Here is a 16,014-nt window from a genome sequence, read left to right as displayed (position 1 = left end):
CGTCCATTTCATTCGATTTAATATGTGATTTTATAGAAGTTTTGATTGTTTCATAATATATAAAGTATTGATTATAATTAATGAACGATATTCATCTTCTATAAATATTTAAATCATAATAAATGAATTCTCATCATTTTCATAAATATCTCAATTTATTGGGTTGCATTGGTTGTACAAATGAAACAAGTTGTATTTGAAGCAAACTATATATATATTATGTGAAAACTCTATATATTATGATAATTGTGAGTAAAATTGATCTATTATGATAATTGTGAGTAAAATTGATCTGTAGTTGATTAAAAAGTATTATCATAATTAAATATTTCTAAAGTTTTATTATGAACATCGAAAGGGTGGATCAGAATAATTAAATAGGAAATACACAGATTCTGAATTCTGTAAACCATTAAAATATCAAACTTTACTTTAAAACCCCACTTCCCTTCTATTTATAGAAACTGGTTTCATTAGACTTTAGGATTTCAACATCATGACTAATGGTGCTTACTATATTTAGCAATATCCAACATAAATTGAATCGGTACTTCTAAATACGTCATGTTTTAGTTTCCGTATAATATTCAAACAACTCCATAATTATTCAATCCACCACATTCTTTTCTAAGTACATAATATAAATAAATATCATTTATAAGGTTTGAACCTTAACTTCTTGAAATGTTGGCCTAACTTCCTAGGAGACTAATTGCTGTAATATTGCTAGGCCAAAGACCCTTTGGTTATATTCTGTATTTTTCTTGGCTATATACATATATATATATAGAGAGAGAGAGAGAGAGAAAAAAAAGTCCCGGAGGAAAAAGAATCGAATAAATCCATACAAACCGTTCATTAAGATGATTCAGCGGATGTGCTTAATTAATAAGATAGTTAATAAGAATTTGAACCATGCACAACTTTATTAATTGTTTGTCAAAATATTAATACAATTGATTACTATATAAATGAACAAAAGAATGGAATAATTAAATTACACAGAAAAACTAGAAACCAGTTGTTGGAAAATTAGCATTTCTTGAAAGCTTGTTAAATCCAATATGCATGGCCATTCTTAGCATCCTATGTAACTGAAGATCATCAATGACCAACAGAACTAGAAAGAGAAGCATGATCAGTCAGTAACGATGGCGGTGGAGCGGCGGCACTGCCATACCGTATGGCGGCCTTCTTGCCACCGATACAAGGATTACCGCCATTACCGGTGTTACTACACCCATTTCCCGGTGGTCGAACCGTGCCTCTCTGTAGAGATGATAACAGAAGGTTTCCATTCTTCATCCATGTTTCTTCAAACTCTCCATCTAAAAGTCTACAGGCTCCATTTGGTTGGAAGTTGATGAAGAACAGAATCAAGAATGCAATTATGGAGAAATTTTTGATTTTAGAGTTCATTTTCTTGGTGTTGGTTGGTTTCAAACTTGAAATGATGAAGATGGTGAGTTGCAGAAGGGAGAAAAGGGTAATTTTGAACTTGTTAGGGTTGAGTTGGTGAAGGATTTGGGTGAAGTGGAGGGGATGATTTATAGGGGAAGTGTGACACCAAATGGTTTGACTTTGACCATGAAGATTTCTATAGTCTTTAATTAGGGTTTGAAATTGAATTGGTCCTTTACGCATAGTAGAAATATTTTATTAATTAAAAATTTAGGACATTTTATTGTTAAAGGAAACCCATGATACAAAATCATTCAGATGGTTTTAAAATCATTAAAAGACATTTTTTGTTTGACAAACAAGATTTATCTCTTAACGATTCAAATGTTGTCTATTAATAAAACTATTAATAGGTAAACAAATAACAACTAAAACTAAATTCTATTTAATTTTTTCTTATAAATAAAGTAATGAAATATCATTCCTTTTTTTCTTGTTTGTCAAGATTTAAAGGTTTTTGACTTTTTTCTTCTTCCTATTTTCAAATTCAAATATCCCAATCACCTAATCCATATTACCATTGGAACCAAATAATTAATTATAATACAAAAACCAATCACTCTCACAAGCTTTTTAATTAATTAAAAATATTCTTTTAATTTTTTTAACTACTTTAATTAAAAATATATATTCGTTGCTGAAGATGGAAAAACAAGCTAACTAACCGTGTTCGATCCTTACTTGTTCTTCCACAACCAGCTGTAGATATAACGAGTTCCGTTACTTAACCAATCATCCTCGATAGAATTATAATTGGCTTAATTAATTGGTTAACTGATCGTTTTCTTTTTCTAACTTTTTTTAGTTTTTAATATTTCAAATAAATTTAAATTTTATTACCTTTTTTTTTAAAATATGTATTTAATATAAACTTATTATTAAACACATATGATTTGATTTAAAAATAAATAAAGATTGTAAAAAAAAAAAGCACAAACGGTTATTTTTTAATTCGTGTAATTTTGATAATAGTTATTTTTACTTGTTTTTATCGAAAGAAATATAATATTAATTATCAATTAATTAATTGTTATATATTTTTATTTAATTAGAGTAACTAGGGGTGCTCATAGGTTGGGTTGGTCGGGTTGAAGACATTTGAATAACTCAGTCCAATGCTTGCGTTTTGAAAAATCTTAACCCAACCCAACCCAATCCAACTCATACGGGTTGATCGGGTTAGTCGGATTGATACTTTGGTACATTAAAATATTCTTGTAACATTGAATATGTTACTTCTCTAATGATAATTTCTTTTTCATCATCAATCATTTGATACAATTTTATCCATACTTCTTACGTATATCACATTCATTTAATTTTATCAATTTACATATACATGTTCACAGTTACTGAACATATATACGAATGAGTTATATAGAGATGTGAATAAATTAAAAATATGTGTATAAGAAGAACACACATGATAGTGTAATTGTCTAATATATACATACACACACACACATACACACACACACACATATATATATATATATATATATATAAAATAAAAAGACATCGGGTTCATGATCGGGTTGGCTTATATTCAAATAATAGTAACTCGATATCAATCCAATACATACGGTTTGACAATTTTATAACTCGATTAGACATCAAGTTATTTCAGATTGAATTGATCGGGTTGGTCGAATTTTTGAGTACCCAAAGAGTAACAGTGGATATTGTACTCTCATTTTGAACATATCTGTTGTCTTTAAAAATATTTTAAATAAAAAGTTATTTATATAAATTGGTGGGAAGTCAACTTGCCTTGTTCACCAAACTCGCGTAACAAATTTCTTGTCTCACTATATAAATCAACCACGCGTCGGTTAGGGAGAAAATGTCAAAGTGAAATCATCTTGTAGACTTAACAATCTATATTATGAATTGGGATCACATGAGATCAGCTTATTTTCATGAAATTCAGAGATCATTTTTTATACTTGAAACTTTACAGCAAAATACTGTGAAGGTAACCTTCACAGTGTTTTGTTGTGAAATTTTAAGTGTAAAAAAGTAGTCTTACATGAACTTAACCCTCTATACTATATTATAAAATATTTGACAGATACTCTTAAAAACAATTGTTTATATATGAAATATTGTTTATTGATGCATATTATTTAAAATTTGAGTTTACAAGTAAATTGTGTGCAAATACAACTTATTAAAGCTACATGTTTGAATTTGTGAAACTAACTACATATAAACATAATCAACTACATGATAAACATCTCATTTTAAATATAAAAAATCTAAAATATAATTAGGATATTCATTGAGTTATACTTATAACAGAATACCTAATTAATATCTTTATAAAAATTATATTATTAAACTAAAAATAAATTACTTTGTTATTAAACCTAAATTAAATTATAAAAAAATTGAATTAAAAAAATTTACATAAAGAACGAGAATTTTTAAATAATTAATTTGATACTAATATCGATATATTTTTTCAATTTTTTATGAATAAAAACATTATCGTTTTTCATAATCACATAAAATCGTATTATATCGACAAAAACAAAAAAACAAAAAAAACAAAATTGGGGGTTCTATGGAACCCGCTAATGTTAGATAAACCCCGCAAGTATTGAGTCATTTCGGGTTTTGGTCTCCCATTTTCCAGCTTCTTGTCTTGTCTATTCCAAATTTTGCAGCTTCTTGTTGAAATCTAAGTATCCAAAACACAAATCTAAGTATGTAAGCCAGTAACAAAATGATTAAATGACTTCTTAATTCTTTGATTTCTATAACAAAATGTCAATACCGAATTAACGGAGGGGTTGTGACTGGTGGTATCATCTCTCGTGGACTGAGGCCAAAGTTCGAGTGAGGAGAGTCGTCGTCGATCAAAAAATTAGACTAAGTTTAATTAGAACTTAAAAGGAAAAATATAATATTTAATTAAAATATAGGGTCGTCGGACGGATCGGGGGAGATAGGTGTAACACCTCATACTCCACATTTGCATATAACATATATTTCATATGAAAGAAATAGAAATTACACCACATACGTCCCACTAGTACAAGAATTATATATATATATATATATATATATATATATAATTTGCATATGAAAAAAATTCCAAAAGAATTTCCCTACACTAACACATTTATAGCAACATGTTTCTTCAAAATATACAGGCAACATGCTGATCTTGAAAAAGCAGATAACACATAAGTAAAATAATCATATTTTCCCTTTCCACTTAATTTCATGTGGCCCCGCTGTTCCTGCAATGCACATTTTTAAACACAAAATGAGGGTTAGGCTGAAAAGTCTAGTGAGTAAATCCATTCTTTACAATTACAGGGTGAAGATCACCAAAACCTGATAAAAACAATTTTTGCACACAGATAACCCTATTTTAGCAAAAGATGCAAAACTGTTTATTAACCAAATTATAAAACCAAACAGATTGTTACAACATATAACACAAATGCATCTTTTCGAAAATTCTGTATCCCTTTTAGAATAACCATGCAATCCTTCTCGACATGGGAGGGTTAATAAATGTATCGTTTAAAAGAATATAAATGTAGTTATTATTTGCAATTTTATAAATTTAAGAAAAAATCATTAAAATGCAAACATGAAATGGGCACTTTTGGACTATAAAAACAGGCTGCAGGCCCAATTGTCCAACTTCTCACACATTAAATTAAGTTCAAATATAGAATAAATTACGTTGTAGCCTTGTAGTTGTAGGTAGGGGTGTTCAAGATAACTGAAACTAGATAACCCATCCGAACCGGATGTAACTGGGGTTAAACGGTTTCGTGTTATTTGGTTGGTTCGGTTAACCGAATAAGAATCCTTGTTCGGTTGATATTTTTTTTCCTAATTCGGTTAAACTAAATAACTCGAATAATACATTCGACAATATTATATGTTTTTCATGTTTATAAAAGTAAATTAAGTACTTGTTATACTATTATTGTTTCATATATTTTATTGCTATATCATGTTTTTTGCTTGATGATTATATAATGTTTTTCTATTAGATTACGTTTTTTTTTGTTTGATTTACAACGTCACATGATGAAAATAATATCATTTAGGAGTTGTTTACTAGCTGCGGACCAGACTGAGTCAGTTAGCAGTCAGCGTATTTATCAAATCACGGATCTGATCGAGATCTTACCAAAACAACATCAAAATAATGCTTACCTGGGTCAGATTTTGTTTTTCCAGTGAACGCCCCTCACTTACGATTATGATTTCACCCCTAGCCGTCCTCCATCCTCTTCCTCCCTTCTGTCGCGTCACTCTCGACCCTCTATACGTCACCGTGTTGTGTACAATCATGTCCTTCCTCTCTTTTTTTTTTGAAACCCACCAGTTCTTCTGCTATTGATGGAGGTGGCACCACTGGTGACCCACTAGTTCTTCTGCTATTAAAGATCATTTTATTGTTGGTAAGCATTTAAAAAAAAACCGTTTGGTAAACACTCTTACTTGGACAACACTTATTCGGGTCAGCAGTCTTACCCGGTAAAAGTTGGTTTACGGCCCCTTAGTAGGTATTGATTTTTGGTAGATGAAGTTTTTTTTACTTAATATAAGTCGATTATTAAATATTAATGTATAATATAGTTATTATTAAAAGTAATAGACAATTAATTTGGGAAAATTATTGGAGCAAGTGTCCAACAAAAAATATAAATCCTTATTCGGTTTAATAAGTTACCGAACCGAATAACCCGAAAACCGAACCTTATTTTGGTTTGGTTATCGGTTATCTTCAAGAAAATTTGAAAACCGATTTAACCGACCCAATAACACCCTAACTGTAGGGTTTGTGTGATTTGCTTAGAGTCTGGATATGATCCTTCATTCAAAATAAGTACACTAGACATCCATGTGGTTTAGGGGATCGGGGATGATTTACCAGAGAAGGAAGGTGCCACCGATGGTTGTTGGGAGGCAGGTGTGTGTTCTTGAATTTGAGCAATTGTCAAAATCAGTCCCTCAAAGTCGCGATTTTTTAGTTTTTCTATAAATGGGAAGGAAAATTTGAACGAATGGTTTTACCCTCGTGTATAGGTTATGTGTTTGCCTGAGAAGATTTGTAGTTCTTATCATATTCACCATGTAAGGTAAGTGACACATGGTAAACGTTTATCCAATAAGTGTCTGGTAAATTACCCGTAAATTACAATTTTCGACCACATGGTTTATGGATTTAGTTTGTTTTTATATCTACGGTTACGGTTTATTTACTAAAAAATGATATAAGTTTTGTTGTAAGATTTTGGCCCCACACAAAAAAAAACATAAAACACAAAAACAAAAGTATTCGATAAAATAAAATACTAATAAAGAGTTTCTAAATAGAATGGGCCAAAAATGATTGTGACCCTCAAAGAAAAGGTGTAAAAAGGGAACACAAACTTGTCCACTTATGTAGCGTTTGATACGCATATATGACTGGACATGACTGGACATGATAAAACTGCGTAGTGGTTGTAGAAGCGATGGAGAATGTTGTTGTAGTGGAAGATGAGGTGGAGGTGGAGGTGGCCGCCGGTGGTAGTGGTGGCCGAAACTAGCGTTGATGACCATTAAAACAAATCATATTAAGGTTATATATCAAACTAGGGTAGATTAGTAATATTTTAGTTTTTTCTCATCTTGTTTCACCTATTTTGGTGAAACAAGAAAAAACTTTTTTTGTCCCATAATGTCCTACATTGTCCCTGTCTCTGTCTCATATCGCGTCAAACGTGGAAGAGTAAGTTTTTGTTCTATCTCATGTTGTACCAAACGCGGAACAGTAAGTTTTATCATGTCCTATCGTATCTCGTCTCATATACCAAATGTAACCTTCAAGTTGGTCCCACATGTCCTTTTCCTTCTAGAGATGCATGCAAAATGTGTGTTCACATCTCATGATTTATAGTTTTAAAATTATAAGTTACAATAAATATAAATAAATATCGTTAATAATTGATGAATAGAAACAATTAAAATAAGGGTTTGTATTTTTATTTTATTAATCCTAAAATAAGTTTTCTATTTTCAACCGTAAATACCTATTTTTTTTATCGTATCTATAATAATAAGATGAAATTTTTTTATCTTTATATTACTAAGGGTAAAATCGTCATTTATTTTAGAATATAGGTAATATATATGATTAAAAAATGGCTTATTTGAATTTCGAAAAGTCATACAAAAAAAAAGTACTACGTCCATGTGATTATATGTTTGTAATGGTCTTTATCCATTCTTTTGAAAATTCAACGGATCACTTCCTTGTTAATTCATATTTACAACGAGTTGGATCCTTAATGCAAACACAGAGACCTAAGTTGTTGATTTATTTGATGATCGAACTCACTAAACAACTACAACCATAGGTAAAATTCAGATAAAATGTTCAATAATTTTAAGCAAACACATATATTATATACCCTCGATTTTAACAATATCTGTTATTTTGTAAAATTCAGTATTATTACAATAGTAAAATGTTCAATACTTTTATCATTTCAGTATAATAATTAATTTTCTATACAATACAGTTAAATTTATTGGTAAAAACAATTAAAAAAAAACAATTCCTTTAACATAAATAATTGATGTTAACGAGTTCTTTAAATCGAGATATTTTTATCTTTTATCTTCTATTTTCTTCGTTTAAAAACCTTTTAGAAAATTTATTGGAGAAAAAATTAACGGAAAAATTCTCTCAAAATCAACCATAAAAATAAAAAACCTCTTACAATTAAAAAAAAAAACTTGAGAAAATCCCACAAAGTTAACAAAAAAAGGTTAAAAAATCTCACGATATAAAAGAAAACACTAAAAAAAACCTTTCAAATTCAACCAAAATACTTAACAGATCTCTAAAAATAGTAGAATTTGGCTGAAAACATATGTAACGGTTTTACAAACCTTTGATTAAACCAAAATAACACCTGCTCAATAAAAGTCATATGTCAATAATTTACCACCGAAAAGGATCAAATCCCCACTTCACCTTTAAAAAAGTTTGATGGTGATAGTATGGTATTATATAACACCCAATCTACGTCACTGCTTAGTGCATGTTGATGTACTTCTGTACAGTGACGGATTCGAAAATTTTATAGACTGGGGTTCCATGGAAAATTCTACTGAGGGGAGTGAAGATAAGTTCTATAAAAAATAGAACATGAAGACTCGTTTTCACTACTGTTTCGATGGGTCATCTGGTTAGGATCGATCTAAAGAGCGTGGAGGTTTGAGTCCTCTACAATAATATCAGAATCTAATAAATTGGCCCTTCTTTATTCCATAGAAATATTGAATGTTACTGTTATGGCTATCAAAATAAGAATCAAAGATATTTCTTGGGAAAATAAACTTCAGTCTTCTAGAAGAACGGAGATGTGAAATTAAGAATCTTGATTTTTAAAAATAAAAAATAGCAAGTATAATATAGATGATATTTTATCAAGTAAGAGCAAGACAAAGAACAAAAATCTTACCTGATAAATGAGTGCGACGATTCTTACCATGTTTAGTGCTTACCGGGTAATTGTTAAATATGATGTTGTTTTAGTGGACTAAAATCTTATAAAGAGACTTGGTGGCAACAACCAGAATGAAATATTATTTAATCGTGGAAATGCCATGTCAGCTGCACCTATCAAAATCGGAACAGACCAATTACCAGATCCACCTATCATCGCCGGCATAACCATAAAAAATATTATTAAAAAAACATGAGCTGTTATTCACTTACTTTATGGCCTTGCCGCCTTTTTCTAGCAGAAGCTAAGCGCTTGAAAAGCGACGGTAAATAAGTGGTAGTGTTAAATTTTATAAATAAATGTTTACCGTGTAAAGTGTTTGGTAAACGACCCTAGCTCTAGTTATTAAGGTTAGTTAAATTAAGGGTATTTTGATCATTTTATCTTTTTTGTTTTTTGCTTTCTTGAATCGTCTCCAACAACTTCTCTAAAATAGAAAGATTGAGTTTTTGTTCTCTGAAATGCTCTAACAGCTTTTCTATTTTGTTCAATACCGCACATACATCCATCTGGTTGTGTTGTTCTTATAGAGATAAAGGCGCTTTTACATCTTGTTAGCCCGAAATGGTCCATTTGCAAAAACGAAGCTCTACCAACTGAGCTCCGTTAAGTGTTTCAATCAGTGGAACAAATTTATTAATTTTAACAAAAAATATTATATCTACCTGAAATTTCTTTTTCAGTGGGGACTAGAAAGTAAATATGGCATAAAACCGCACCATAAATACACATCAAAACCTTCAAATATTTGAAATCAAAATAGAAATTCTGGTCAAAGTCAACGAAAATGTTCATAGCGTCCCTCATCTTTTGCTTTCTTCTTCCTCTTCTTTTCATCTTCTTCAAACCCAAATCCGATGCAAAATTTCCACCAAAATCATACCCCTTCGTCGGCCATTATCTTTCAATCTACGCTAATCGCCACCGTCTTACTCAGTGGACGTCCGACGTTGTCCGGAGCTCCCCCACTTTAACCAGCGTCATCCTCCGTCCTTTCGGTCAACGGCGTGTCATCACCGCCGACCCCGCCGTCGTCCAGCATATCCTCAAGACCAATTTCTCAATTTACCAAAAAGGAGACATCTTCCGATCAACCCTCTTCGATGTGCTTGGGAATGGAATCTTTAACGTCGATGGGGATGATTGGAAGTTCCAAAGACAGCTTTCCAGCCATGAATTTAACACAAAGTCGCTTAGGCATTTCGTCGAACATGTAGTGGACGCCGAGCTTCACGATCGTCTCCTCCCCATCTTGACCGCCGCAGCTGCTAACGATACTGTTCTTGATTTCCAAGATATTCTTCAAAGATTTGCGTTTGATAATATTTGCAGAATCGCATTTGGGTATGATCCTGCATACTTAACTCCATCTTTACCACAGGCTAAATTTGCAGTTGCTTTCGAAGATGGTGTTCGTATCAGCAGCGAAAGGTTCCGTTTGGTTTCGCCACTTCTATGGAAGATCCAAAAGCTTCTAAACATGGGATCGGAAAAGAGACTCAAAGAAGCCGTCGCCGAGATCCGTGAATTCGCCATGAAAATTTTAAAGGAAAAAAAGGAAGAACTTGCCGGCAATCCTTCGATTCAATCCGTTGATTTGTTATCTCGATTTCTAAGCTCCGGTCATACTCATTCAGATGAAAACTTCGTGATCGATATAGTCATCAGCTTCATTCTCGCCGGAAGAGACACAACCTCGGCGGCGTTGGTCTGGTATTTCTGGTTACTTTCTAAAAATCCGGCGATCGAAAATGAAGTTGTGAATGAAGTCAAAGAGAAATCAGATTCTCCAATTTACGATGAAGTGAAAGATATGGTTTACATCCATGCTTCTCTGTGTGAAAGCATGAGGCTTTACCCACCGGTTCCGGCGGATTCGAAGATGGCTAACGCTGATGACGTTTTGCCGGACGGAACCGTGGTGAAGAAAGGTGTGATGGTGAGTTATCATCCATATGCAATGGGAAGGGTGGAGAAGGTGTGGGGGAAAGATTGGTCAGAGTTCCGRCCGGAGAGGTGGTTAGAGAAGGATGAGAAATCGGAGAAATTGCGRTTCACGGCGAGGGATCCGTATTCGTATCCGGTSTTTCAGGCGGGTCCGAGGGTTTGTTTGGGGAAGGAGATGGCGTTTTTGCAGATGAAGAGGGTGGTGGCGGGTGTTTTACAGCGGTTTATGGTGGTTCCGGTGGCGGAGGACGGTGKTGAGCCGGTTTATGTGGCGGCTTTGACGTCGAAGATGAAAGGTGGGTTTCCGGTGAAGATTAAGGAACGAAAATGACGATTATTAGTAATTTTTAATTTTGCAAGTAAATAAGTTATTTTATATTTGATTTTAACACAACTTTGAAAAATTCATAAATTAAAAAATATTGTAGAGTGATTAAGTGATCAAAATAATTAAGAAACTCTTATAATATAGTACAAAATAAAATATAATTGTTCGGTAATTACTTGTAACGAAATTAGGATGTTGAATGGTTAAGGAAAGTCTATAATACAAAATAGGTTGTCCTATGTCGGTCCGAAATTGGACCAAGACCATTTCTTATAAATAAAAAATGAAATAAAACCTTACATTTTAACGCTCTTAAAAAACAAACGCTGACATATATGTCAGTGCACATGAGTTACTTTTAACACATTTGAATGATTTTTTTCAAATTTATCTATTTATCACGTTAATAATTAAAAATAATAATATAAAGTGACTCATTTTGGTCCCTATGGTTGTATGATTTTCATGGAAAATGTCCTTAAACTTCATTTATTACAATAAACCCTTTTGGTTTGTATTTCTTTACAGATTTGGTCTTTGTCACCAACACCATTATAATCAGCCGTTAAATTGAGACATTTTAGTCATTTATTCATTTCCCATACATTTTAATTAACAGTAATTAAAAGAAAATTGAAGAACATAAAATCCAAGGGGGTATTTTGTCAAATATCCAAACTAACGAACACCATTGTCCCTTCCCCAACACACCCCCACCGAATGTGGGAATGAGAAAGGTTTACTGAAGAGGGGAGAAGAGGATCGGCGATGATTTACTAGAAAAGGAAGGTGCCACCGATGGTTGTTGAGAGACAAGTATAAATGGGAAGGAAATTTTGAACAAATGGTTTTACCCTCGTGTATAAGTTATGTGTTTGCCTTATAAGATTTTCAGTTCTTGTCATATTCATTAGGTAAGGTAAATGACACATGGTAAATTTTTACCAAATAAGGGGTTGTTTGTTTTTCTTTTAATACTTTCATTAAGAGACAACATCTGAATCATTAAGAGGTAAATCTTGTTTGGTAGAAGAAAATTCGTCTATTAATGGTTCTAAAATCATCTGAATGATTTTGCATCATGGATCTCCCTTAACTATTCAGCACCCTAATTTCATTGTAAACAATTACCCAACAATTAAAAATTATATTTCACTTTACACTATATCATAAGAGCATCTTAATCATTATAACAACTTAATCATTATGTAATAAATCATTCAACAACTACCAAACAGCTCCCAAGTGTTTAGTAAACTACCCATAAATTACAATTTTCGACCACATGGTTTAGGAATACAATTTGTTTTTATATATATGGTTTATTTATTAAAAAAATGATATAAATTTTGTTTTTAGATTTTGGCCCCAAAACAAAAAAAACCCCATAAAACACATGAACAAAAGCATTCAATAAAATACAATACTAATAGAATGGGCCAAAAATGACTTCTGACTAACCACGAAGGTCGTGTCTGATTGGTTTGAGCTTGACTTCCAAGGTCAATAATACCAGGAGGTATCAGGCTCAAATCGAAGAAGAAATAAAAATTCTTTTGTGACCACGGAAGTTCAAATGCGATGACTTCAGGCTATCTACAAAGCAGGTGGTCGTAATGAGATTAATCAACTTGTATAACATGTTGAATATCCAAATTAAATAAAAAAAAAAAAAACAAATTGACTTGTGACGGTCAAAGAAAAAGGTGTAGAAAGGGAACACAAACTTGTTCACTTAAAAGTTGGTCTCATATGTCCTTCTCCTTCTAGAAATATATGGAAAATGTGTGTTCACATCTCATGATTTATAGTTTTCAAATCATATAAAGTAAATTGATATATTTATTAAGGGTATAATTGTTATTTTTCAGACGTAGGTAGTATATATGATTTATAAATGGCTTATTTGAAATTTGAAAATTCAACGGATCATGTTCTTGTTAATTCATATTTACGAGTTGGATCATTAATGAAAACACATGGACCTAAGTTGTTGATATATTTGATGAACGAACTCATTAAACAACTACAACCATAGGTGTTCAATTTATTAAAAAGTTGTAAACACGAAGATGTAACACGCTAAAAGCACAACAATGATAGACATATCATGGGCACATATTTCATTAATGATACCGATGCATCATTAGATGATTCTTACTATGGTTAGCGTTTATCAGGTAAATTATTGCATATGATGTCGTTTCAGTGGACTAAAATCTTATTAAGTAAATAAATGATTATGTTGAATTTTACCGATAAATGTTTATCTTGCAAAGTGTTTGGTAAATGACTCTAGCTCTAGTTAAAAATGTTAGTTAAATTAAGGGTGTTTTGACCATTTTACCTTTTTTATTTTCTGTTTTATCATAGTAATTAATTAATGATAATTTTAATTAAGGAATGTATTTTACTTTGTAAATTACATCATTATTTTTAAATTTTATATAATTTATCAGATATATATATATATANTATATATATATATATATATATGTATATCTATCTATAAATACATATCAAAACCTTCAAAATATTTGAACTCAAAATAGAAACTGTAGTCAAAGTCAACGAAAATGTTCATAGCCTCCCTCATCTTTTGCTTTCTCCTTCCTCTTCTCTTCATCTTCTTCAAACCCAAACCCCATGCAAAATTCCCACCAAAATCGTATCCCTTCGTCGGCCATTATCTTTCASTCTACGCCAATCGCCACCGTCTCACTCAGTGGACGTCCGACCTTGTCCGGAGCTCCCCCACTTTAACCTGCGTCATCCGCCGTCCTTTCGGTCAACAGCGTGTCATCACCGCCGACCCCGCCGTCGTCCAGCACATCCTSAAGACCAATTTCTCAATTTACCAAAAAGGAGATATCTTCCGATCAACCCTCTTCGATGTGCTCGGAAATGGAATCTTTAACGTCRATGGGGAGGATTGGAAGTTCCAAAGACAGCTTTCCAGCCATGAATTTAACACAAAGTCGCTTAGGCATTTCGTCGAACAYGTAGTGGACGCCGAGCTTMACGATCGTCTCCTCCCCATYTTGACCGCCGCMGCTGCTAACGATACTGTTCTTGATTTCCAAGATATTCTTCAAAGATTTGCRTTTGATAATATTTGCAGAATCGCATTTGGGTATGATCCTGCATACYTAACTCCATCTYTACCACAAGCTRAATTTGCASTTGCTTTCGAAGATGGTGTTCGTATCAGCAGCGAAAGGTTCCGTTTGATTTCGCCACTTCTATGGAAGATTCAAAAGCTTCTAAACATCGGATCGGAAAAGAGACTCAAAGAATCCGTCGCCGAGATCCGTGAATTCGCCATGAAAATTTTAAAGGAAAAAAGGGAAGAACTCGCCGGCAATCCTTCGATTCAATCCGTTGATTTGTTGTCTCGATTTCTGAGCTCCGGTCATTCAGATGAAAACTTCGTGATCGATATCGTCATCAGCTTCATTCTCGCCGGAAGAGACACAACCTCGGCGGCGTTGGTCTGGTTTTTCTGGTTACTTTCTAAAAATCCGGCGATCGAAACTGAAGTTGTGAATGAAATCAAAGAGAAATCAGATTCCCCAATTTACGATGAAGTGAAAGATATGGTTTACATCCATGCTTCTCTGTGTGAAAGCATGAGGCTTTACCCGCCGGTACCGGTGAACGGGAGGATGGCTAACGCCGATGACGTTTTGCCGGACGGAACCGTGGTGAAGAAAGGTGTTATGGTGAGTTATCATCCATATGCAATGGGAAGGGTGGAGAAGGTGTGGGGGAAAGATTGGTCAGAGTTCCGGCCGGAGAGGTGGTTAGAGAAGGATGAGAAATCGGAGAAATTGCGATTCACGGCGAGGGATCCGTATACGTATCCGGTGTTTCATGCGGGCCCGAGGGTTTGTTTGGGGAAGGAGATGGCGTTTTTGCAGATGAAGAGGGTGGTGGCGGGTGTTTTACAGCGGTTTATGGTGGTTCCGGTGGCAAAGGACGGTGGTGAGCCGGTTTATGTGGCGGCTCTGACGTCGAAGATGAAAGGTGGGTTCCCGGTGAAGATTATGGAACGAAAATGACATTATTTATTAGTAATTTTTATTTTTACACGTAATTAAATTATTTTATATTTGATTTTAACGCAACTTTGTAAAATTCATAAATAAAAAAATGTTGTAGAATGATTAAGTGATAAAAATGATTAAGATACTTTTATAATATAGTATAAAACAAAATATAATTGTTCGGTAATTACTTACAACAAAATTAAGGTGTTGAATGATTAATGGAAGTCTATGATACAAAATAAGTTGTCTTACGCCGGCCTGAGGCCGAGCCAAGCCCATTTGACCATCTCTAAACGTAACAACCCTTTTTTTAAAATAAAATTCTATTACTATTATTATTATAATTCTTTCTTAGTCATTACAATAATATATTTTCAAATTATTTAGTATTGCATAATTATACTTTGAAGTTTTTTCTCATTATAATAATAGTAACATTTTGATTTGAATTAAATATAACTATGACCCAACTTACCAAGTTTTTAATGACATATCATTGGCGTAACTTACGCTAAAAAAAACTGTTTTATTTTACTTTAGACAGAGATGAAGGGAGGTTTTAGAGGTAAGTTTTACGTATTCTTCAGAGATTTGCATTTGATATCATTTTGCAAATCGCTCTGGGATAAATGATGATTTTTAACAAATAATTATACTTTTGGGATAAATTAAATGGCAAATTGTATGAAAAAGT

The 16,014-nt window shown here is 32.7% G+C and overlaps 2 protein-coding genes across 2 annotated transcripts; both read left to right on the top strand.

Annotated features, from left to right (window-relative positions):
- Positions 1-9,783: 9,783 nt before the first annotated feature.
- Positions 9,784-11,314, top strand: LOC112513410 (cytochrome P450 94A1-like). The gene has a single exon (XM_025119663.1). The coding sequence runs from the start codon at positions 9,784-9,786 to the stop codon at positions 11,272-11,274; it is 1,491 nt and encodes a 496-aa protein (XP_024975431.1). The 3' UTR covers positions 11,275-11,314.
- Positions 11,315-13,816: 2,502 nt separating this feature from the next.
- LOC112513234 (cytochrome P450 94A1-like) lies at positions 13,817-15,364 on the top strand. Its single transcript, XM_025119439.1, has one exon. It carries the CDS (start codon positions 13,848-13,850, stop codon positions 15,330-15,332), a length of 1,485 nt encoding a protein of 494 aa, XP_024975207.1. The 5' UTR covers positions 13,817-13,847; the 3' UTR covers positions 15,333-15,364.
- Positions 15,365-16,014: the final 650 nt, after the last annotated feature.

The sequence above is a fragment of the Cynara cardunculus genome (genome assembly GCF_001531365.2).
Source record: "Cynara cardunculus var. scolymus isolate 2C chromosome LG 5, CcrdV1, whole genome shotgun sequence".
NCBI classification, from domain to species: Eukaryota; Viridiplantae; Streptophyta; class Magnoliopsida; order Asterales; family Asteraceae; genus Cynara; species Cynara cardunculus.
The sequence above is the reverse complement of the archived record's forward strand: the minus strand, read 5'-3'. Positions and strand labels throughout refer to the sequence as shown.